Source organism: Nanorana parkeri, unplaced genomic scaffold, assembly GCF_000935625.1.
Source record: "Nanorana parkeri isolate BGI_ZX_2015 unplaced genomic scaffold, ASM93562v1 scaffold534, whole genome shotgun sequence".
NCBI lineage: Eukaryota > Metazoa > Chordata > Amphibia > Anura > Dicroglossidae > Nanorana > Nanorana parkeri.
In genome coordinates, this window is record NW_017306802.1 from 474,643 (window position 1) to 499,653 (window position 25,011).

Here is a 25,011-nt window from a genome sequence, read left to right on the forward strand (position 1 = left end):
ATATATATATTATATTATGTATATTTTGTTTATTTACTACAACTTCTCAGTCAGTTTTGCTAACACAAAATTCAAAATGAATATAAGTAGTTGGTTAGGTGCATTCAAATATTATTCATTCTAAAGTGAAATAAAAACAGACATATTTCTGTAAATTAGTTAATCAAAAAGATGTTTTTAGATGAGAGCACTGTATCAAAAGTAGATGTTTCTTCTAAATTCATATGTGAATTAGTCACTCTTGTCTGATCATTCATGACCATCCAGTCAATAGCAAACATGATAACAGAAATTGAAAATCCTTAACTTAGTAGGACTCCCAAATAGACATATGACTGAAGAAGTACACAACCTTTTTTTATCTAAAACAAAATATGATACACACAAGCAAGGCCCTTTACCATAACTCATCATCTTTATTCATGCCATTTTTGTACCCCATCATTGGTATATATCTTTAAACAATATAATATATAAAGCACCTATATCTACATTAGATAAGACAACAAAACATCTGACTCTGGAAAAAAATACACAAACTTCAACACCTAAAAGTCAAGTTAGTCCCTTACAAAAACAAGGTTTGTGCAATCCGTATATAACCATCCCATCCATTCAACCATTTAATTTTCACTCTAAATCTCCTAGAAAGAGTCATTAATATATTCAATTTATACCACGTAAAAACACACTCACATCTTTGTTTCTATTAAAGCGAGCTTATGTTGGCATTAATATCAAATGTACATAAATCAGTATGTTTTTCAAAGAGTCGGGAGGTTGGCGATAAGCATTTATATTAATGCACTTGAAAGTGCAGAAGATCATATCATTTTAGAAGGTATTTAAATGATATATTATTCTAATTTCATTCTTTCCATTAAAATATATAATGCATTGCTCATCCAGTAATTCATAGCAAAATAGACATAAATTATTAAACTGTTCTACTGCGTATAATGTAAGGAAGACATTCATGCCTCTGAAAAACCCATCCTTTTTTGGGGGGGGGGAGGGGGGTTGTGCCAAGGGCTTTTTATGAAATCACTCTTCTCATTCTAGCCCATCAGTCACCAAATGCTTTACCTAACATCATATATACAGCAATAAATATGTTTTTTCAATAGATTCCCAAATAAGGATTATTCCCAGAGAGAAATCACTAACACTTATAACTAAAAGAGAAGTTACTTCTCACGAGGAAGGTAAATCAAGAACTGTTTTTCTTTAATACTGATCAGCAACCCATATTACACATACAGTGCTGTTTTAATAATACTTTTTGAAATGTCTTAGCTGAGATACAAGAGAAGCAGAGTCTTTTCAAGAAGCCGGAAAAGATTATACTTAAAAAAGAAGTCACTCATAAGCAAGGTATACAATAGTTGTACCTTTATATTACATTTGTAAATATGTTTTTATTAGCTAGGCAATTATTAATTTGAAACTAATATCTTTAGTGTTTGATGAACAATGGGAACTTGTCCAAGAAGAAAAAATATTCACTAAACCAAGAGAAATCGATGTTTATACAGAAGGTATATTTATACAATATTTAGCTAACAGAAAATCTAATATAACATTTTCTAGAACAGTTACTCAATGTAAAACTAATCTCTTTATAAATAGAGGTCCAGAAGGAGGTGATTCCTGAAGACAAGTTTCAAATTGCTGCTCAAGCTACTCTTGAAACTGAATATCATTATATTGAAGGTACATGCAGACTGTGCAATAATGTCAAGTATCACTGTGGATTAGTAACTAGTGTAAAGGTAAATATTAACACAAGCTAATATCTTTAAAGAGCTGAAGGTCCCAAAAAAACCATCTCCTGAAGAAAAACCAGTGATTGCAGGGCAGGTACCTGGAAGAGATGCCAACTCAATCAAAAAAGGTAGATCCATGTAACTCCTAGCTGAAGATTCTCAGTCACTAATATAATTTCATTGTTATTGTTTTGATACACACTAATCCTGAACTAATATCTTTAAAGCAACAGTTGTTCAGAAAACACCAAAAGCTAAAGACAGACCGACACTAACTGCACCAGAGAAAAAAGTTGTTACAGATGAAGAAGGTATAACAGATCTTCTTTGTCATTTTATCATAACCATTAACTAACAAGAATCTCTATAAGAACATTCTGATCTCAAACTAATATCTTTAAAGAGGTCCCAAGACAACTGGACTCTGAAGACAAGATTCTAATTTCTTTACCTGAAAAGGAAGTTATTTCTGCAGAGAAAGGTATATCATCATGCAATTCAGTTTTTACCATGACCATCTCAATACTGCTATAGATGATGATGTTAAAAAAATGGGGGGGGTTTAAGAATGTGTAGCTCAAAAAATACTTTGCATTAGCAAAGCAAAGAAAAAATAACAAATTAAACATAGAATATATCTTGTTCTTTTTGCCTGCCTATTTTTGTTGTCTTGTAACAGCGAAGTTACAATTTGTTATCTTTAAAATAGTGGAACAGCCACAACCAACACCTCTAAAAGAAAAAGCACCAACTGCCATAACCAAAAAGGAAGTGAAGTCTCCTGCAGAAGGTACTTCATCTTCTTACTCCAATGATTTATATCAAATCAATGTACACTGAGTTGTGGAAAGGGAAATAACACAAAACTATTTTTAAAGTGCCTGCTACTCCAAAGAAACCAATCCCAGAGCAGAAACCAGCTATCCCTGCTGCTAAAAAGGAAGTAGCAGCTCCTGTTGAAGGTATATCTTCATACTATCACAATGTTCCGTCTGTCTTAATATATGTTGTCCCTGTATACTAAAGTAAGACTACTCTTTAATAGCTGCAGTTGGCAAAAAGCCTGTTCCAGAGGAAAAGCGCCTGCATGTTCCTAAAAAACAGATTGTCCCTTCTGTAGAAGGTACATATATAGTAGTTATTAAAGTCGTGAATAATAACATGTTTGTAAAGGTCTGTGGCCTGACTTCAAAAATTTAAACTAATCTCTTTTTAAATATTAGCTGTTAATTTCGGTTGTTTTCTATGTCACTGATATTTCGTCTGTCTGTAATGTTGAAACTCTAATAACAAATTAATATCTTTAAACAACCTACAGTGTTGCCAACAAAACCAGTTGTAGAAGAAAAAAGGTCTGTCGCAGTTCCCAAAAAAGATGTAGAACCTTCCGTGAAAGGTATACAACCTTTTATGATGTCTTTCACCATAGAATTGTACCATTTTTACAAAATATTACAAAAAAATTAGCTCTAAAACTCAAAAAACCCTAATTTAAAATAATGTTTTTAGATGTTCAAAAGAAACTGATCACAGATGAGAAAAAAGTAATAATTTATGAGCACACCGAGGTGGTACCTTCTGTAAAAGGTATATTATAAAGTTTCAATTTAAATTTTTCTTTAATATGTTAGGTATAAATAATATTAAAAACTTTAAATAATTATATTTTAAAGTCCCAACACAACAGAAAAAGGCTATTGAAGAGAGAACAACCGTCCGTGTAGCTAAGAAAGGCACTGTTCCAGGTATAACATATAAAATATAATTTACAAAAAAAATGTAATGATTTTTTTTATGTGGAATAATTAAAATATCTTTTAAAGTGCCTGATGAGAAGCCTGCTTTTGGAAAGAAACCTTATGCAAAAGCACCTCCTTTGACAGGTACTTAACATAAATATCTTTTAACAATTACAAGACATTTCTGTTATTAAATCAGGGGTATGAATATGTACTCCCGTAATATTTTTAAGTGGCAGACGTTGTAAAACCAGTGACACCACATGAGGAAGTACCTGTGATTCTGTCTGAGGAAGAAGAAGAATATGAGCTAGAGGATGAAGGTATAGGTTTATTCTCATCATTAAACATCCTTTCTTCAAATATTCCTTCATATCATTTTTCAAGCTTTTCAGAAAAATATGTTTATCATTTTTTTCATGAGTATAAACTGTGTAGTAATCATATGTTCTAAGTATTCCAAAAAACTCTGATATTTCATAAGTCTTACTTGATACTCAATCTTGTAAAATTAATCATAAAACAAATTGTTCGCCTTACATCCAAATCGTATACCTTTCGCCTTACATACAAATCGTATACCAATCTTTTAGTTGTCTATGTCTGTATTTGTTTTTTATTTGTTTTTCTGTAACTGTATTGTTTGTCTTGTCCTCATTCATGTATTCTTCACATATATCTTTATGAGTAAATCTAGTGTGGACATTTTTAAATCAGTGGCTTTGTTTTCCATGAAACATTAAAATCTTGTTCTTTTAAGATTATGAATTTGAGAAGACAACTATTGAGACACCATCTCCCCTGAAAAAAGAGGAGACTTTTAGAATTGAAGGTATTAGGGATTTTACTGTCTTCTGTAATATCAATATCATCACCAATCATCAATACATAAAATGCAGGCTTAGCATGAGTATCTTGTTTACCTTATCATCGCTGATTTCACCATTCAGTTTTTTTATAACCTTCCATCTCAATTCATCAGTCATTGCTCGTTTAGTCTCATTATCCTGTATTTGACATAATCTTCACAAATTTCTTTCAAACAGGTTAAACTTGTACTTTCCATTTACAGTGTAGTAAACATCCCCTTATTTTCTTTAAAGTTCCTGAGGTCAAAAAGAAGATTGTGCCTGGAAAGCCAACCCCAGCTGAACCTGAAAAAGTGGAACTTAAGCCTTTCAAAGGTAGAACATTTTATAGATCATATCTGGAGAAGAGAGGAAATAATTACTATAGACTGTGAGCAACAAACCATGGTTTTATCAGGATTATTGGGCTCTATTTAGTCTGTCTAGCTAGTATATGTATAAATGTGCACATTTTTCTAGGCAGTATATTGTCAAAATATTTAGCAGAAAAATATGTTTTATCTTTGCAACAAATTGCCCTCATGTGTTCAAGATAAAAAAAAATAATTATTTCGATCTATACACATGGCATCATTATTCATTTTTAGAATTTAAGTAATTAAATAGTAAAATTTAACATGTTTGATTATCAACAAAACTAGCTGAAAAAGAGTCTAATATGAAGCAAAACTATGCATACTTAGTTATAATCACTATATAGTTAAAGTGGGAAAGTTTTAACAACTCTTATTCAATATATCTTATATTTTGCAAAATAAGATGTGTATATATCAAGTTAACTTTAGATATGAATATGTTTTTTTTAAGTACCTGAACCAGAAAAGAAAGTTTTCACTAAACCTAAACCAGGGATTCCACCTCCTAGAAAAGAAGAAATTAGTTTTAAGAAAGGTACATTAGTGTATTTCTATTAAAGTATTCCAGTTTTTTTTTACCAATGGAATCTGCTACTAAAGTATTATTCATTTTATGCACTGTTCTACTTATTATTGTGATAGTTAAGTTAAATAACATGCAAAATCCAAGACAAAAACAAGTGTTTCATTATGCAGTCGGGATAAAGCTAACAATTTGCTATAATTCAACAGGCTTGCTTTAAAAGTAATATTACATAATAGCTTAAAAATATTTTTTACAACAATGTAGAACTACTAATAGTCAACTTTTTTAACTGGGGAGTTATTGGCAAGATGCTATCTTAATATGCCTCAATAAAATGAAAAAAACTAAAACTGTATTAACATCAAACGCAAACAAACTTTATAGAAAGTCTGCATTTGTATAGTACTTGTCTTTTACGTTCTTCAACAGTGCCAAGGTCTTTGTTGTCTGTTTTTTTGTCATGCTTGATGCTTTACACACTGAAATGTGGTGTATTGCAACATATTCCCAGCAGTCCATAGTGAAAGAACAATTCTTTGTCTTAAAGTTCTAAAACCAGCCAAAAAGGAAGTTGAAGAGCCTCCTGCTGTAAAACCAGTTGAGAAGGTTAAAAAGCCTGAACCTACAGTGGAGAAAAAGCCAGAAGGTAATTCATTAATGTTACATCTTGTTAACAAAAATTAGAGCAGTGTGTTCTTCTTTATTAAGTATTGTATGTGTTGTGTACCTCTTATGTCTAAACAAATTCATGTAGTGTTGTTTGTAATAGTATTTGTTATGTATTATTGTTATATGTCTAACTTAAACAAATCAAGCATTTAGCCCAAGGTAAGTGTAAAAGCCCAGATTATAAAAAAACAATATTATTTTTAAGTTCCTGAAGTCCAGAAGAAAAAGTTACCAGAGGTCACACCAGCTGTAAAAAAAGAAGAGGCAAAACATGAACCACCTAAAGGTATATGGATTATGGGACTGCCTGCTGTTTGGACAACTGGCTAATCCTTAAATGTATAAAGCCTGAAGACCTAAACAAAAAGCTGCATCGTTATTTTCTTTGTTTAACCATTATTCTTAATTGCTTTAACCTGCAAAAAGACTAAAAAAAGTCTGAAATCTTGTCTGTCTTTGGTATTGAAAAAAAGGTAAATTTTCCTAACTTTAACGTATTTCACTAACTATGCTTTTAAACACCATACATCACTGAAAGTTCTATCAGCATTGCAGCTAACTGTATTAACCAGTCATTGTATGTTTAAAGTTCCAGCAGAAGCTAAACCTTCACCAGTGACCATGTCCCCGAAAGAGCCATCACCTGTACAAGGTAGGAAACATTAAAATTATGTTTATTTCAGCTTAATTATATACAATTTTTTACATAATAACACCTCTGCAAATGCCAATAATGTTTTTTCTCCCATCGTGACGGTCCAGAATCCTGATTTCAGTGTTCATTAAAGCTGATATGTGTTAGGATGCTATTGAAGATTGCATATGTTTGTTTTTTGCAATGCTATTAAATGAATTACTGAATGAATTAGGCTGGAACTTTGTTTTGTAAGGGTAGACATTCTGCATAGTAATATAAGGTATATTTTTTACTAAGCATTAACTTAATATAAAATAATTTCAATTTATAGCTGTTCCGTCACCAAAAGGAGATGAGGCTGCCATTACAGCACCAGTTACAACTCCAGTTTTTGGAAAGAAAGCAGGTACATGATTTGTGCTCTTTGTTTTTAATTCAGAAAGTATAAAGCAAATTTACCTGCACATAGATAAATTAATGTTCACATATGTAAGTATATATTCCGTAAACATTTGTGTTAAATGTAAGAATCTTTTAATGTTATTGCAGTATGTTTAGTCTGTCACTCAATTTACTTGTAAGTTTATATGTAACTGTGTTCTGTTCCTAACTATTACATTATGTTAACTATGGAAACAGTATCAGAAGTTTGTGTTTTTCAAAGGGCCCTAAGCTTCATGACCTGTCTATAAAGTGAACTCATTCTTTGCGCATGCCGAACAAAGTAACAGATTCACTTAAATGCTGCCCCCACTTCCCTCTCTCGATTGCTTATACTGAACCTTCGCTTTGCTCCCCCACTGCTCCATTTGGCCTGCTGGAATAAAGGAAAACATTTGGTACTGTACTTTCATTAAAGGAAAGCATGTGGTTCACTCCTATTCCTCCCATAAGCCTGAGTAACCAGTTACCAGGCACCAATGCTGTAACTTGAGGTAGGGGACAGTCTTTAGCCCTTTTTAAAGTATCATGTATATAATTATGTCAGAAGTGATGATCAGTGACATTACTGATGCATCATGCATGGGACTAAGTGTTTGTTTATGTAGTGAGATATTAGAGAAAAATTATTTAAAATTGTCTAAAGGAGAACAGGAGAACGTTACAGAGAGTATGACTGTTGAATGTTGTATTGTCTAAGTCATTGATTGATTAATGTATTTTTATATGTGCTGTATTTACTATGTTGTGCCTGATGTTTGGTTCCGGGTTTTTTTATTTGTCTTTGTATGCCTTTTTGTGTATATGTATAGTTTCCAAATTGTTTTGGTTGTATCTTTGTCTTACTTTATTTTTACAGTCTGTGTACGTTTTTCTTGTATATATGTTTGTGTTTCAAATGTAACTACGTTTATGTGTTTCTTTTTATTTGCTTTATGTTTTGAATTGTGCTTTATGTATGTAGTCTTGATTAAAATTCTAAACATCTTACAATATTAAATGTTAAACCTTTGTAGTCACAGAAAAACCTGGTGTGCCAATAAAGATAATGCAAAAAGGTAAAATGCTGACTGAAGAAAGCAAAGTAGAAGCAGTTCGGAGAGTGCCTTTCCTCTCTAGTGACATTTTTATTCCTATTGAAGAGCATGTAAGCTTTAAAGCAGAAAGACTATTTACAGATGTAATTGAAGAGGAAAGAAAGATATTAAAAAAGGAAGCAGAAAAGGTTCACATAACTTCCGAGGTGAAGGTATCTGAACATTGGGAGTCTGAAGAAATTGAGTACATGGAAGAGATTACAGAGGAGGAAGATAATGCTAAACCAGAAAAAGATTTAAAAACAAAAGGCATAGTAGAGGACAAGAAAAAAAGGCATGAGAAAATTATTGGACATGAAAAAGATTCGGTTGAGCTAGCACCAGAAAAGCTAATCACTGAAATAAAGTCAAAATTAGAGGAAAAAGTTGAAGGCAAAGAAAAGAAACCAGCTGAAAAGAAAAAAGATAAAGAAATAATTGCTGTCTTGCCAGAAAAAGCAACAGAGAAAATCAAAGAGGTTAAAAAAGAAAAGAAGGATGAACAACTTAGAAAGATAAGTAAGAAGATTCCCCAGCATGAACTCAGTATTTCTACTGGGGAGGAGGAAGAAAAAGTTGAATCTAGTAGTGCTGAAAGTGATGAGGAGTTAGAGGCCCATGAGGCACAAATTAAAATATCCACCAAAAAAACTAAAGAAACTAAATTTCACAAACCTGTGGAGAAGGACAAAAAAATAATCCAAAAAGCTATACCAAAAGAACCTGATGCGTCCTACAAAGGAACAGTAGATAAGAAAGCTGAAAGGTATAAAATAATAGGTAACAAGATTCCACAGCATGATCCCACTATCTCTTCTGAGGAAGAAGAAAAACTTAGCAGTGCTGAAAGTAATGAAATATTTGATGACCAAGAGAAACAAATTAAAATACCCATTAAAAAATCTAAGGAGGTTAAATTAGATAAAGCTAAGGAGAAAGCTAAGAAAATAATCAAAAAGGATATAACAAAAAAACCTGATGTTTCTTACAAAGAAACAGTAGATGAAGGAGTAGAAACTAGCAGTGCTGAAAGTGATGAATTAGAGATTCAAGATGAATATGTTAAAAAACCTAGCAGTAAAGTAAAAGAGCCTAAATTAGACTTAACTGTAGAGAAAGTAAAACAAATAAAAAAGATCCCCACTAAACAACCTTTTGTTATATCCAAGAAAGCAGCTACTGAAAAAATAGAACTTAGCAGTGCTGAGAGTGTTGAGCTACTAGAGGCTCTAGATGAACATGCTGAGAAACCTTCAAAAAAGATAGAAGAGGCTAGAGCAGATAAAATCATAGACAAAACAAAAAAAGTTTCCAAAAAGGTGCCAATAAAAGAGCCTAGTATGTCTCCAGAGAAAATAGTATATGAAAGAAAGGAAATAAGTAGTGTTGAAAGTCAGGAATCTTTAGAGGCTCCTGATGAGTTGTTACGCCACAAAGCTACTAAAAAATTAAAGGAAGCTGAAGTTGCTCCTGCCAGACCCAAAATTATTACTAGAGATACAAAAACAGATATGGTGAAAATATTGCATAAAGATGAAAAGGCAGATTTACAACGAGGAGAAGAGGGAGGTACATGGGTAGAAAAGGTAGATGCAGAGTTAGGTAAAAAAATACCTGATAAGAAGGGCATTGAGGATCTTAAGAAAAAGGAGCATCTCTTCAAAGATATTGTACACAAGAAAGATATAACTGATTCAAAAACACTTACAGATACTATAAAAACTCCAATAACACATTTTGTAAATGCAAAAGAAGAAAAAGTAACAGGTGTGCATGCTGTTATACCCACTGTTGAAATATCAATTGAAGAACCACCCAGTGTTGATGAGATATCTTTATACGATTCCGCAAAGAAGATAGAACAGGATAAAAAAGTATTTGGGGAATCAAAGGTTACGGTAGGTGATATCCTTGAGCAGCCAACAGAGAAAGTGAAAAAGATTGCAAAATCTGAAAAAAAGGCACACCCTCAAGAATCACCCACAGAGCCTAAAAAAGAAAGTCTTTCGCCATTACAACAAATTAGGCGCTTGAAAACCCCAATTGATAAAGACAAAATATCAATAAAAGTACAACCTGAAGAGAAAAAGCCTGTGATTCCAGTCCTTAAAAAAGTAGAAAAGATTAAAACTCCTCTACCTGCAGAAGACGTTTCTCTATCCGGCAAAGGGATCTCAACTAAAGATGATAGATCTTTGAAAGTGATTAGTAGAACCAGTACTCCTACTGACAGAAGAAAGGTAGAGCAAAATAAATCTTTAGGCAAAGAGACACCTCAAGATGAAAGCTCTTTGAAAGTGATCAGCAGAACTAGCACTCCCATTGATAGGAGAAAAGTAGAACAGAAGAAATCCTCAGACAAAGAAACACCTCTTTTAAGGAGCCCAATAAAAGATAAGGATTCTGCATCTCTGAAAACAGAAACAGATTCCAATGAGATGGAGGAATTAGAAGAAGATGAAACCTGGGAACAAGAACTGGAAAGTACATCTGAACATACTGACTATGGCTCTGAAGAAGATATCCTTAGTGAGGACAGTGGACAAGGAAGGAAAAGGGCCAGAGAAACTCCAGCAAAGGCCATTGGTAGGCGAGGTGAGAAGTCTGCAGGAAAAGTCTGCTTTTAAAATGTCATACGCTACCATCATTTTCATTCGTCATTTGCGCTAAATAGTCTTGGATGGAAAGCTTGTCCCATATTTGTTGGAAGAAACTGATCATCCTCTTCATACCCATCAATTTGTATTCATAAGCATCTTTGGAGAAGGAACATGACCATGTGTTATCTGTCTCTTATTAAATTTAAACATTAAATGTCTTCATTCTTCATTCATGTTACAGAAGCATACTTGTCATATAATTTCCAGGATCATAATGTTTCATTGTCTGTCTTCATGTGTTTTGTTTTGAGAGATAATTATCAGTTCACTCTGCCTTTTAAATCATAATCTAACTTCACTATTTTCATATACCACAGCCTAATATTTATATTCCGTCATTTCATTCATGCTACAGATTCAGTTTTTTGGGGTTTTTTTGGTATCTATGTTTATTTTATTATACTGGGATGGCACCAGTCTTTCTCCTAACTGCTAGTTTAAGCCACTTGTGTATGTTTGCATTTTATATACTTTTTTTTTTAAACCTCTCTTTAGGGTTTTAATACCACAAACCCAGTAAATAAAAATGGATTGAACTATAGTTAAATGTACTAACATCACTGTTTCACTTTAGATACTAAAACACCAAAAGATGAGGCTCCTAGGGGTAAACTTCCACTTAAAGGTGAGAATAGTTTGCTGTGGATTTCACTTGCTTGTTATGCTTGTTTTTACAAAGTTTACATATGAGTGGCATTAAGGGAAACCTGTTATGAGAGAATCACATGGGCTGCAAGCGCTCAACTCCTATTAAAAATGCTATTTGCATGGCTGTATCTCTTATGCTTTAGCTTCAGTACTGGACAAAGTATGCAGAAAGATTATCAGATCTGTTAATCAGAAGCAATTGATGCAAAAGGATCAGAATGACAACATCGCATGTTCAGAAGTACATCATAAATGCTAACCCAAATTATTTTCTCATAACAGTTTCCTTTAAACAGCTTTTTTAATTAACTTCCCATGTTTTTCAAATATGAGAGACAGTACATTAATTGCTTTCTTGTTTTATTAACCAAGGCAGAGTCCTGGCCATATATAACATTAATGATGACATTCCTTTTTTTTTTTAATTGTGCACTCTTCTGTGACTAATTATATGTGACCTTATTCATATATTAGCAAGTTTGAAGCATAGCCAGTGCTTTAAATGCACTGCAACAAATATGTAAGACTAATACAAGCACCGACTGTACCAAGTCTCAGTTTTTCCATGTCCACATCTCAATTTTAGGTGTCAAAAAGACACCTTCGCCGCTAGATGCTGACAAGAAGAAACTTCGCCCTGGCAGTGGTGGTGACAAACCTCCAGATGAACCAGCATTTACATACCAGCTGAAGGCCGTGCCATTGAAGTTCGTCAAAGAGTTGAAGGACATTGTGTTACAAGAAGCAGAGTCTGTTGGCTCGTCAGCAATTTTTGAGTGCCTTATTTCACCCTCTACTGCTATTACCTCCTGGATGAAGGATGGCAGCAACCTGAGAGAAGGCCCCAAGCATAAGTTCATTTCTGATGGCAAAGACAGGAAACTCCATATTATTGATGTGCAGCTTTCGGACACTGGAGAATACACCTGTGTAGCAAAACTTGGCAACAAAGAGAAGACATCTACAGCCAAACTTATTGTTGAAGGTATATTTTATTTTTAAAAATTAAAACAATAAAAAAGAAAATAATAATATCTCTGAAAAAAATTAGTTTAAATTTCACTTAGAATGAACAGTTTTTTTTAAAGAATATTTTAATAGTGTTGGTGCCACAGTGTTAAACCTTCATTACAACATCTATTTTTGTACTTACTTTAAGCCATGTTTGTGTAATACCTATAGTAACATATGCATATGTAGCTAAGCGGTTCTTTTTCATGCAGAATTACCTGTTAAATTTATAAAGACTCTGGAAGAAGAAGTCACTGTTGTCAAAACACAGCCTTTGTATTTGAGCTGTGAACTGAATAAAGACAGGGATGTGGTCTGGACAAAGGATGGCAAGAAGCTTAGTGAGGCTTCACCTGGCAGATACCAAACTAATATTATTGGATTAAACCGTACTCTGACTATTTTGGCTGCGGACGATGAAGATGCTGGAGTATACACTTGTACTGTAGAAAATGCTGACATCAAATGTTCCTCAAATGTCAAAGTAGTTGGTAAGTAAAAACCAAAAACAAATTGATAATATACATATTTCAAATATTTACCTAGCGACATAAGAAATTCAATTGTGCAATAAATGTTCACAGAGTCTAAATTAGAAAGAAAAGCTTTTGTAACACATATCTATAAGCTGATGTGTTAACAAAAAAATACATAACTATTTCATTTTACTTTTTTTGTGGCAGAGGTAATTCGTGACTGGTTGGTCAAGCCTATTCGTGACCAGCATGTCAAGCCCAAAAATACAGCAACATTTGTGGCAGATATTGTTAAAGACACACCAAACATCAAATGGTTCAAGGGAGACGAGGAGATTCCATTAGAACCAAATGACAAAACTGAGCTGAAGAAAGAGGGCAATAAAATATATCTGATTATCAAAAATACTGGCCCAGAAGATGTAGCAGAATATTCTGTAGAGGTTGAAGGGAAACGTGTCACAGCAAAACTCACTTTGGGTGGTAAGTAAACATTCATTTTTAAAAAATAAAGGCAAGAAACTTTATTTAAAAGTTTGGAGATAGAAGCTTGTTATGCTGTCAATGACCCGTCTTTTCTTTACTTAAGAGCGTGAAGTCGACCTTCTTAAGCCAATTGAAGATGTTGTAATTTACGAGAAGGAATCTGCTTCCTTTGACTGTGAGATATCTGAGGCAGATATTCCCGGAGAATGGAAACTGAAAGGAGAAACGCTGCGGCCATCACCTGTAAGATACCACAAAGAAACCTATATTACAACACAGTGTTATAAACAGTAATGTGCTTTAACCTATAACAATTTATCAAATATTGGTTTTGTTTGCTTTGTCTAGTTAGGCTATATAAAAATTAGCTACAATTGCTTTTAGAGGCAGTACTTGCTTTAAATAACATGTTTATAAAGTCTAAACACTTTTTTTTTAATTATAGATGGGTGAGAACCTCTGTCAGATTTTTATTTTTGTTTGTGCCCCCGCTGTAGAGATTCACCCTCTCTGTTGGTTCTGGGGACCATTGACCATGGTTAAAAAAGTAATGAGAAATCGAAAAAGCTTTAAATTGTCACAACAACAACAGGAGATGAGAGGAAGGAAACGTTTTAATAGTAAACCTGCCCTGGTGACTACTGTCTAAAGCTGGCCATTCACCTGTCAATTTCTTTCATTCAACCAGCGGGCTGAACAAAATAAATTGACGTGATTCCTCCATCAACACAAACAGTGCGTCGATCGAGGAATTGCCGTTGTTTGCATCGTATTCTGACATGGTGCTCATTGGCTGCCGGCTGTGATCGCACAGAGATTTTCCAGCAGGCTACTTCGATCAGCTGATCAAGGAACGCTGGCTGAAAGGGAGCCGACAGCCCCACACACTGTGCGAATTTCGGCAGGTACAATAAAAACCAGCTGAAATTCGGCCAGTGTATGGGCATCATTAGAGAGGATGTCCCCTTGCTTTGGAGAGATCTCCTCTTAATTCCTCATGTATCTATTCGACAGGAAATAAAGAAAGATCTTTCAAATGGGACATAGACATAAATAATCACATGTCAGGTTACAAAAAACTAAAACAATGGCACTTTAAAAAAAAATTCTAAATGTAAGTTTGTCCTTATTTCACAGACATGTGAAGTCAGGGCTGAAGAAGGAAAGCGTTTCCTCACCCTCCATAAAGTCAAAGTTGACCAGGCTGGAGAAGTTCTATTCCAAGCTTTGAATGCAGCTACCTCTGCTATTCTTACTGTAAAAGGTATGCTTGTCTTGGTAAAATCGTTGTCTATATTTCTTACATATTATATCTATGTTTGACGTGTATAAACCGCGTTTTGTCTCCAGAAATCGAGCTCGACTTTGCTGTTCCTCTGAAAGATGTTACCGTTCCAGAGAAGCGCCAGGCTAGATTTGAATGTGCTCTTACCCGAGAAGCAAATGTCATATGGTCAAAGGGCCCAGATATTATCAAGGCCGGTGACAAATTTGACATTATTGCAGATGGAAAGAAGCACATATTAGTCATTAATGAGTCTGCTTTTGATGATGAAGGAGAATACACTGCAGAGGTTGATGGCAAAAAGACAACAGCCAAGCTCACAGTTGAAGGCAAGTCAGATCTCACAGTAGAGATGGGGAAACTATGGAAACTTTTATTAACCTCTAAAATTAATTAATTAATAATTGTTTTGACTCTTATTAGAGTTTATAAAATGCTCCTTCTCTGTATATTAATTACGGGGTTCCGTAAAAGTGCAGTGGATTTCTACCTGGCAGCAAAGCGAACAGTGTGTTAACTAGAAATACTTTTGTTGCAGGCATCAGACTTAAATTTATTTCACCACTTAAAGATCAAACCGTTAAAGAGGGAGAAACAGCTCATTTTGACTTTGAGCTTTCTCATGAGAATATGCCAGTTACCTGGTACAGAAATGATAAGAAGCTTCACACAAGTAGGACCATTCTTATCTCTGAAGAAGGCAAGACTCATAAGCTGGAAATAAGAGAAGTGACCCTTGATGACATCTCTCAGATTAAAGTCGAAGTCAAAGGTCTACATACATCAGCAAACTTAAAAGTATTAGGTATGATATATGTTACATGGCGGTCATGCAACTGTTACTGATACTTATTATTTTGGCATAAACACTACATCCCTCCACCACCAAATCGGGCTTCTGAAATTCACTGAATGGTACTTCTACCTGTCCTTTTTTGGTTACACACAACAGTATTCTTTTGGCTTTCTTTTCTCTTCTGTAATACTTGGTACAGCATTTGCTGTTATACCAGTGCTCAGTTAACCACCCAAAGCTTAATCATTGGAGCTGATTAAGTGAATCTGTGACCAGCTACAGCAAAACATCATGCCGAAGATGAAAATGCTTTTATTGTTGATTGCTTAACCCATCCAGCATTCCTCCTCTTAAGCCTCTTTAATAGAATATAAATAGGATAAATAATATATGTGGGCCTTCAGTAGGCTTTCAGCCTAATTCTTTATCTTTTGGTCTTGTTTTACTGCTTTCCCTTAATATAACATTTTGATTCAAAAGTGTAGTGCTGATGCAAAAGCTTTTTGCTTTTTGCTTCCTATTAAAATTCTAATATGAACTCACAGTGTCCTATCATTTTCCCATAGCTTTAACATTGTTAACAATGTTTTCAAGACATATATTTTTTTATTAATAATAGCAAAAGCGTGCCTGTTCTAGAATGTCAAGGTTGGAGATATTATAAACAATATTAAAGTACTGCTTTAAGGTCTAAAGAGTGCAAAGGGTATGAGAGCAGGCAGTATGTGCAGGAGAGGAGTGCAAAGTGTATGACAGCTGCCTGTATGGGCAGTAGAGGAGTGTTGAGAGTATGATGGTAAAGATGGCTGAAATTTCTGCTGGAGAGAAGTGCACAGGGTACATGAATCATTTAATGTAAAAAGGTTGGGTGTAATCAAGATTTTTTTCTGCAGCTTCAATCTGTCATACTGTAATTTGCAGCCATCTGCAGGTGCTTATGGGTAACAGGGAAATGTGCATGATAAACTTCCCCCTGGTCAGTATATGTATCTAGAGCTCTGTTAGTAGTAGATTGTTATCTCATATCCTTAAGTCAAAACACTCCTGAAGGGACTTCATTTACAAAGTAATTTACAAGCCCTGATGAAGGGGGATTTTGCTGACCCTGAAACACGTCTGTTTTATCCTATTGATCTGGTGTAAATAGAAAAAACTACTTTGGACCATTTATGGTGGTGCCCCTGTCTTTCCTTAACTGTATACTCCATCTGGCAGGATCTCCAGCGTGCATCAGCTGTGAGCTCTGCACTGGGAGGTCCCAAGAGCCTCGACAGTATTAACAACAGTGGAGACAGGGTATGTGTGAGTGTGTTTTCTGGAGACCTTGGAGAGCAGTGTCAGGGAGGAGAATGGCTGAGCTGTTTGCAAATATTTTCTGGAGAGCCAAGAGCTGTAAGTCACAGGAAAGGTGGGTGGCTTTTCCAACAATGCTGGGGTAGTGAGAAAGAGAATAGTGAATCAATTTGAAATTGAAGCACTGTGTTGGGCATCGGAGGAGAAAAGAGAAGTGGGGACACCAGGAAGGAGGGGTCACACAGACAGGAAGGAGGAGGAGAAATTGCTACTGAAGGCAGATTCCCCCTAGTGGTAAAATATAACTCTAATTTAGGAATGATCCTCTATGGGACAGTGAAACTGTGCTGAGAGAAGGAAATTCGCTTAGCTTTTAAAATACTAAAAACTAGTTATGCTAACAATTTTAACTATAGCTGGCATTTTCTTATTAATAATAATATTTTTCAAATCGGGTTTAGTTTCTATGCTTTGCTATTCCACACTTTTTTTCTATTAACTGAGATTTACTGACAAACTACAATATAACTGAGCACTACTGACAAAATACATTATAACTAAGCCGTTCCACTTATTTATTCAAACATTACAGTGTCCTAAAGTATGTTCTGTCTTTGTACATGTTTCTTTCTGTTTATTTCATATTGCTGCTAAAGCTTTATCTTTGTTGTGTGTTTATAAGTAATTTCTTTGTTTTATATTTGTATAGTGTATATTGTAGTTTTTGTACTTTGTTATATTTTTGTGCAGTCTTTGTCTCTGTATGTATTTTACATGTTTGTGTATGTTTCATTTTTGAATGTACATCTGCCATATTATGGCTGTTATGTTTTATGACGATCCATGTTTGTGCTTTATTCAATTTTATCTGTGTTTGTATGTCTAATGTCTAATTATATTTGTATATTTTTTTGTAATTTGTCTCAAAGTTATATTTATGTCTTGTTGAAAGGAAAGGTCTACATGCCTGGCGGTATGTTACCTCTCCCTATTTAATTCGTATGCACCTTATTGATTATTTTGGGTGATTTTTTTTTTGCAGAGGCTGATCCTTACTTCATCGTAAAACTGCAAGACTACACTGCAGTTGAAAAGGATGACATTACTTTGGAGTGCGAGCTTAGCAAAGATGTACCAGTGAAATGGTTTAAAAAGGGTGAAGAAATTAAGGCCTCAAAGACTGTAACTATCAAGACTGAAGGCAAACGCAGAATTCTGAAGATTAAGAAAGTCGAAGAAAAGGACAAAGGAGATTACGAATGTGACTGTGGAACGGACAAAACTAAAGCAAGCGTGAACATTGAAGGTAGGTTATCAGCTAGGGTAGTTTGTTAATTTAAAGCGATAAAAGCCTATCTTTGCATGCATTATAACACAGTTTTTGTGGTTTCAGCACGCATCATTAAAGTAGAGCGCCCCTTGTACGGAGTGGAGGTGTTTGAAGGTGAAACAGCTCGTTTTGAAGTAGAAATCTCAGAACCCGACGTTCATGCCCAATGGAAACTTAAGGGAGAAGTATTATCTCCATCTCCAGTAAGTTATGTTTGTTCTGTTCATGTGTGCAAGCAGTTGTCTATTCTCCTTTTGTTTATGTATTTATTTATGAATCCTCATTACTCAATTTGTGTAGGAATCCTCAATTCCTACACAAATATTTTGGAGCAAACTTAAATTAGTGCCATTCATAGGAACTGATAAGTTGTTTGCTTTCCATTTTTTATCTGAACTGGGATGATATTTGGATTTTGATTGTTACAGGTTATCTCATTTATCTCATTTTATAAATGAGATCTTATAGTATTAATTGTATTATCTAGCTATTTCATTTACATAGTTGATTAATTAATTTTACTTCCGGGAATCAAAGGACTATGAAATGATAGAAGATGGAAAGAAACACGTCCTTATCTTGTATAACTGCAAACTGGACATGACCGGGGAGATTTCATTCCAGGCTGCCAATGCCAAAAATGCTGCCAATCTCAAAGTGAAAGGTATGATTATATTTTTCTACTACATGAGCCAGAAGACCTTACTACATTTATAATATTTTGCTTATATGCATCCAAATAATAGTTGTATTTATTCTATTAATTATACAGCACACAAGTGTTACAGAGAGACCTTGCCTTGTCGTTCTTTTCTTTCTCACTATATGCCTAGTGATCAGTTAACCTTTAGAAAATAATGTAGTTTGTCCTGTAATCTCAGCAATCGCTCACTAGGGTTGCCTCCTACTGATTCCTATACAAAAAGATATGTACAGATAAGACGTTGTAGATAACACATAATAAGTACTTTTTATGCCTTTTCTTGCAGAACTTCCACTCATCTTCATCACTCCACTTAGTGACGTCAAGGTGTATGAAAAGGATGAAGCAAGATTTGAATGTGAGACTTCAAGATTGCCAAAGACTTTCCGTTGGCTGAAAGGTTCCCAGGAACTCGGGGAAGATGAAAAATATGAACTTGTAGCTGAAGGCACAAGACACGCTCTGGTCCTCAAGTCAGTTGCCTTTGAAGATGAAGCTAAGTACATGTTTGAAGCAGAGGACAAGAGAACCAGTGGCAAACTCATCATTGAAGGTTTGTTTCTATTTTTTAAACTACTCACAAAAAATGAACACATGACGAATTTAAAATAATAATTTCTGAATGATTGAAGTGAATCTTAACCCTCATATTACATATTGATTTTGGCTATAAAATAGCATAACTACTTTTTTTATCAAAATTAGCAAACATTAATGAAAAATATCAAATATTTGCTTAAATCATTATTCTGTTTTGTTGTTTTAATTTAAAAAAAAGTTCAACTCTATAGAGGTGGAGTTTAACGATAAGTTTTATACACTTTTGTAGGTATTCGTCTTGAATTTGTGACACCACTTAAAGATGTGACAGTTAAAGAACAAGAAACGGCTGAATTCACAATTGAGCTATCTCATGAAAACATCCAAGTTAGCTGGTTTAAGAATGAGCAACGTCTACATCCCAGCAAGCTGGTGTCAATGCATGATGAGGGCAAATTCCATACCATTAAGTTCAAGGATGTCACACTGGATGACACTTCACTAATCAAAGTTGAGGCTATGGGAAAAAGCAGCGAGGCTAATTTGACTGTGCTTGGTGAGTTGTGACTATCTAACTATAAAATGAAGTGCAAAAATCTGAAAATTCACTTGATTTTCGGTTTGTTATATCTTTCTATTGATGTGTATTATATGTATTTGTCACAGAGGGAGACCCATACTTTACAACCAAACTGTCAGATTACACTGCAGTAGAGAAAGATGATGTGGTCCTGCACTGCGAGGTCAGCAAGTCCAAAGCACCAGTTAAATGGTTCAAGGATGGACAGGAGATAATTCCATCTAAATCTGTAGCCATTAAAGCTGATGGAAAGAAACGCATTATCACAATCAAGAAAGCTTCAAAGAAAGAGATCGGGGAATACAGTTGTGATTGTGGAACTGATAAAACTATTGCCAAGCTGAACATTGAAGGTAAAACTTATGATCAATTAGGTGTTTTTCAGGTTTCAGGCTTTATTACCTGGTGGAGACTAACTTTCCAAATTTTCCTATATTATCTCTTAGATCGTAATATCAAGGTTGTCCGTCCTCTGTACAGCGTGGAGGTTATGGAAACAGACACTGCCCGCTTTGAAACTGAGATATCTGAAGAAGATGTCCATGCTAACTGGAAACTCAAAGGAGAAGCATTACATTCTTCTCCCGTAAGCATAGTTCCATTCAGAACAAATGTAATGTTTGATTTCTTATCTAAATGTAATTTAAATAGCACCTGTGAACATTATATGCTTAAGAGGAAGCGTATAATAAAGAAAACATCTGCACTGTTCTCAAGAGAGGTTGTGTATTTTGAACAGGCCGTGTCAAGCTCTGCCTACCCATAGTAGCTAAGTCTCTCCTCTGTATAACTAAACCCCACCCTTTATTCTTTGATTTTATGTACAGAGATTAGATTGTGGTTTGATGTTACAGCTTTGTTCTAAATGAATGAATTGGCTGTCACACCGAACATTCCTGTGAGCTATCCACACTGCATTGACACAGGAGTAATCAAAAATATGGAGATACAGAGGAACAGATATTTCCAAAATTCTATAAAATTATAAATGGAAGAACCGTATATATGGTCTACTCCTGCATCCATCCTCCTTCCTTATAGTTGTTGTTTTTTCTTAAAGCAAACCTGTGCTTTGCCAATTCAGGCCAAAACAAAAGGTTTGCTGGTTAGCAGGCACCTTACAGTGTTTGTATTTGCCTTCTTTTTGCTCCCTCACTTCCCCATTCAACAACTGGCTGGCTCAATGTTTGCAGGCACTGTATTGGATGGTGAGAAAGTGAGAACATGGGTGCTTACAATTGAAAAACGTATTTTTTCCCTGAACTGGCAAACTACAAGTTTAGAGTGCAACTGATGCCAAAACTTTTTTTTAAAGTTTTGGATGGAGCAGAGCGGGATTAAACCATCCGCAGGTGTTTATTGCTGTTTGTGTCCCTGTTAGGGACAGTCAACTCCTCTATTTGTCTATTTGTCCTAATGACTGTTATCACTGAAAGTGAAAGAAAATTGTCAACAGAACAGGATTAGATGGGAAATCTTCTGGTAACCTTATTGACCAGCTCACTCCCTTTGGAGGGATTTCATCTCACTTTCTGTTGTGGCTGTCAAACAGGAAGTGAAGGAAAATCTCCCCAATGGGAGAGGTGCTCATATGCTAGGAAGCATTATTATGATTAATAATGATTTTTATAGTGCCAATAATTTGAGCAGTGCTTTACAAAATAATGAGAGTCGGTAAAGTTACAAATCAATTCAATACAAGGGGGTTAGGAGGACCCTGCTTGTGAAAGCTTGAAATCTAAAATGGAGGGGCAAGTGATTCAAAGTGGCTAGTGATACAAAAAGAAATTGTAAGGGATGAGCTGATGGAGAAAGTAGAGAGTTTTTAGGTAGAGATGGGATAGTCTTTTGTGAGCTCATAACACATCAAACATACCTTCTAAAACTGGACAGTCCCAAGTAATGTTATTATAATAAAAATAAGGGTGGGCTGGGAAGAGGTTGAAAAGTTTAATATAAGTAAGACAAAAACAAATACCACGTAATGAGAATGGAAACTATGCTACCGGCAATAGACCTATCTGTGCCTACGTGTTGCTATTGCATTCTAGTATCATAGCAGGAATTGTACAATCATTGTTCATATACAATATGGCAATTACCTCTCTTTTCTGTTCTCCTGGTATCACACGTGGTATTGTAGATATTCTCCCTCATCCTCTCCTGATTGTCCTTTATTTCTTCTGTGTATATTTACTACTTGTGTTTTTTCTATTATTGCAGTTCAGATGGGGGCAGATTCCATTATGTTTTTTTGTTTTATTTATTATCTTTCTTGTTCACATACCATTTACCTATCTGTAGCTGGTTTCAACAGCTATGCTGAAGTTGCAAGTTGGTTGTAATTATATTGTTATATATCTGTCTTTTCTGTAACAATACATTTCAGTAAATTCAAATTGCACAAAACTATGCTACCAGACATTTTTAGCCTGTTGGGCTGTACATTGCAGCAGGTGTTAAACTCACTATTCTGATTTATTTTAGGACTGCGAGATGAAGGAAGAAGGCAAAAAACACTTCCTAATCCTTTACAATGTACGAATGGACCAAGCTGGTGGTGTGGATTTCCAAGCAGCCAATGCAAAATCCAGTGCACATCTTAAAGTGAAAGGTGATTATCTTTTTTTCAAGACAATTACCACATGACGTTCCATCAGTTTAACAAGTTTATTCAAATTAAAAAGCAAAGTACAGTAACCTATAGCAACCAAAAATAATTTGTTTGCTCCTGTGACTCCAGTAAGCTGAAATCTATTTAATTGTAACGGTTTACTACAGCTTAGATTTGTGTTTTTGCTATCCTTTGCCCTATCAATTATAGCTTCAAAACGTACATGGGTGACACATTTTTAACTTGTTCTATAAAATCTACAAAAATAGACATCGGAAGTGAGTATAGTGCCTGATTTTATTCAAAAGTATTTCTTTTAAATGAAAAAAATAGAAATTCACAAATGGTAACTATTTCCACTCATGAGTTATATGGTTTAAAAAGTGTTTTGTACCTATATCCCCTATATACCCATAATTACTGTCTGAATAAAGAAATTGCACTAATTAACAAAACTGTCAAACTATTTTCACAAATAGTGTTGAGTCATCATTGACTGTAGTAAGTTGTTATGAAAGAAGGTCGTTACAAAGAAAGACTTGCTGTGTTGGCATGTTAACTGCTGATAGAGAGAGCATTATGTTGTCGATTTTGGAAGTGCCACGAGTTTGATTGACTGCAGCAGATAGGGTAACCAGGTGTCAGCTGTCCCTGACCAATAGCCGCTTTACTATTTTAGAAGGGGTATGCCATATGTAGCAAGAGGCATATGGTTGATTGGTGGGTGGACAGATGCTACACACATACTGTGTACTGCTGACTGTTCAGTGTAAGGAAACACCATGTGTAGATTGGGGGAGGCTCCACCCATTTGTAGTCCCAGGAGGCCAGAATCAGTGGTAGACCTTAAATAGTTTCAGTGCACCACTCTGCCTCCTGGAGGAAAGCCGCAATGGATTTTAGAGAGTGAAGGGCCTGAGCTTCCCTGAGAGGAAGGATTTTAACGAAAAATGTCTTCTTCTGTTGGAAAAGCCCGCCTAATTGGCCTGCTAAGGCCCCTGAAGGATGTGATTGTGACAGCTGGGGAATCAGCAACCTTCGACTGTGAGCTCTCCTATGAAGGGATCCCTGTGGAGTGGTTCCTCAAAGGCCAAAAACTTGAATCCAGCGATAAGGTAAGACCTTTTAAACTTCTAAAATATTACATTTAATTTTTTTCACAGAGTAAAATATGACATATGCACACAAACATACTGCAAAGCACTTTGCATATTCTCTGCATATGAATGCATGGGTCCTACAAAATGTTTCACACAGACTTTGAAAACAACTTTTGCACTTTGAAACAAAAATATTCTCAGAGGGAACAAACATTCAAACACTATTTTTTCTTTACAGCTGTTATATTGTTACAACGAGACAGAATAGCTATTGGAGTTAACAATGTTGCCTTGATGAGACACATGCCTCTCTTGATTAGTTTTTCATTCACTTGATAACTGTAGTAAAGTATTGTGCATATATGGGGATTAGCAGGCTTAAAATTCCATTTCAGGCAATTGACAGCATAACTTTGCAGCCAGATTTGCACTCCAGGTCCTCTTTCGGCAGCTATTTATATCCCAACTTCAAGTGCTCCTTTTACATTTCAAGATACCAGAGGCTGCCATTTGAAAAAATGTAATCTTAAACCTGTTGATCCAATTAGCAAGTAAATGTAGATGTTTATTTTAGAAATGTCACATTATGTATTGAATCAAATGCTCACAATCATGCTAATCGTTATATTCAACATATATGAAAGCATAATGACAGTGTTAAATGTATTTGTTTTATTTATGTTTTAAATAAATGATTGAATAGTTTTTTTTGTTTTATTTCTTTTTTTAATAACTAAAATATGTCACGGCTAATACTAAGTAATGCATTGTAGTTAAATATGGGGTTTTTATTACAATTAATTGTGCTAAATATGAATAGTATGTTATATAAGTACATTTGTTTGTCTTTACTTTGTAAAACACATTTGAGGCCTTCTCAATGCAGAATGCCATATTATGCAATATAATTTGTAATGCATTACAATACATGAGTATATAACATGTACTAATATATATAATATATTATAATATATGGATATGGGTGTATTCTAATTATTATGATGGGGGTTCCCCAAAATAGGCAGCAGCAACAGTTTTCCTTACTGGTATTTCTGCAGCTGTTCATGTGTGTATATGTGTGTACACGACATGGAGAAAACATGTTTAAATGTAGTTTGTAAACATATTGTAAAAATATTATACACATAACACACACCAAGTAACATACTATGTAATACATAGTACATAGTATGTATTACAATGTTGGTGTCCACTCATCCAATTCACTTATAAGCAATGTAGTGAAGTAAATACATTTGTAGATAAATTGAGAAAAAACAAATTATTTTTTCTGAAATTTAGCTTAGGTGAGTGTGAATAATATAATGAAAAATAAAATTAATGCATATGCATAGACTAATATATATAATATAATATATATAATGCATATAAAAAAGAATGACATTTTGC

The 25,011-nt window shown here is 34.6% G+C and overlaps 1 protein-coding gene across 1 annotated transcript in view; it reads left to right on the plus strand.

Moving 5' to 3' along the window:
- TTN (titin) overlaps positions 1 to 25,011 on the plus strand; it is a 270,471-nt gene that overhangs the window by 152,113 nt on the left and 93,347 nt on the right. The window contains 40 exon segments of the mRNA XM_018561614.1: positions 1,128 to 1,205; positions 1,297 to 1,374; positions 1,461 to 1,538; positions 1,630 to 1,713; positions 1,805 to 1,894; positions 1,994 to 2,077; positions 2,170 to 2,247; positions 2,446 to 2,556; positions 2,645 to 2,728; positions 2,812 to 2,889; positions 3,085 to 3,162; positions 3,276 to 3,353; positions 3,440 to 3,511; positions 3,590 to 3,649; positions 3,739 to 3,828; positions 4,266 to 4,337; positions 4,609 to 4,689; positions 5,182 to 5,265; positions 5,804 to 5,902; positions 6,131 to 6,211; positions 6,515 to 6,577; positions 6,894 to 6,968; positions 8,020 to 10,674; positions 11,314 to 11,364; positions 11,974 to 12,372; positions 12,611 to 12,889; positions 13,082 to 13,357; positions 13,464 to 13,603; positions 14,498 to 14,624; positions 14,711 to 14,974; positions 15,184 to 15,450; positions 17,777 to 18,040; positions 18,128 to 18,267; positions 18,602 to 18,728; positions 19,054 to 19,320; positions 19,597 to 19,863; positions 19,974 to 20,240; positions 20,334 to 20,473; positions 22,375 to 22,501; positions 23,474 to 23,616. Of these exon segments, the coding sequence (XP_018417116.1) occupies positions 1,128 to 1,205; positions 1,297 to 1,374; positions 1,461 to 1,538; positions 1,630 to 1,713; positions 1,805 to 1,894; positions 1,994 to 2,077; positions 2,170 to 2,247; positions 2,446 to 2,556; positions 2,645 to 2,728; positions 2,812 to 2,889; positions 3,085 to 3,162; positions 3,276 to 3,353; positions 3,440 to 3,511; positions 3,590 to 3,649; positions 3,739 to 3,828; positions 4,266 to 4,337; positions 4,609 to 4,689; positions 5,182 to 5,265; positions 5,804 to 5,902; positions 6,131 to 6,211; positions 6,515 to 6,577; positions 6,894 to 6,968; positions 8,020 to 10,674; positions 11,314 to 11,364; positions 11,974 to 12,372; positions 12,611 to 12,889; positions 13,082 to 13,357; positions 13,464 to 13,603; positions 14,498 to 14,624; positions 14,711 to 14,974; positions 15,184 to 15,450; positions 17,777 to 18,040; positions 18,128 to 18,267; positions 18,602 to 18,728; positions 19,054 to 19,320; positions 19,597 to 19,863; positions 19,974 to 20,240; positions 20,334 to 20,473; positions 22,375 to 22,501; positions 23,474 to 23,616 (7,976 nt within the window).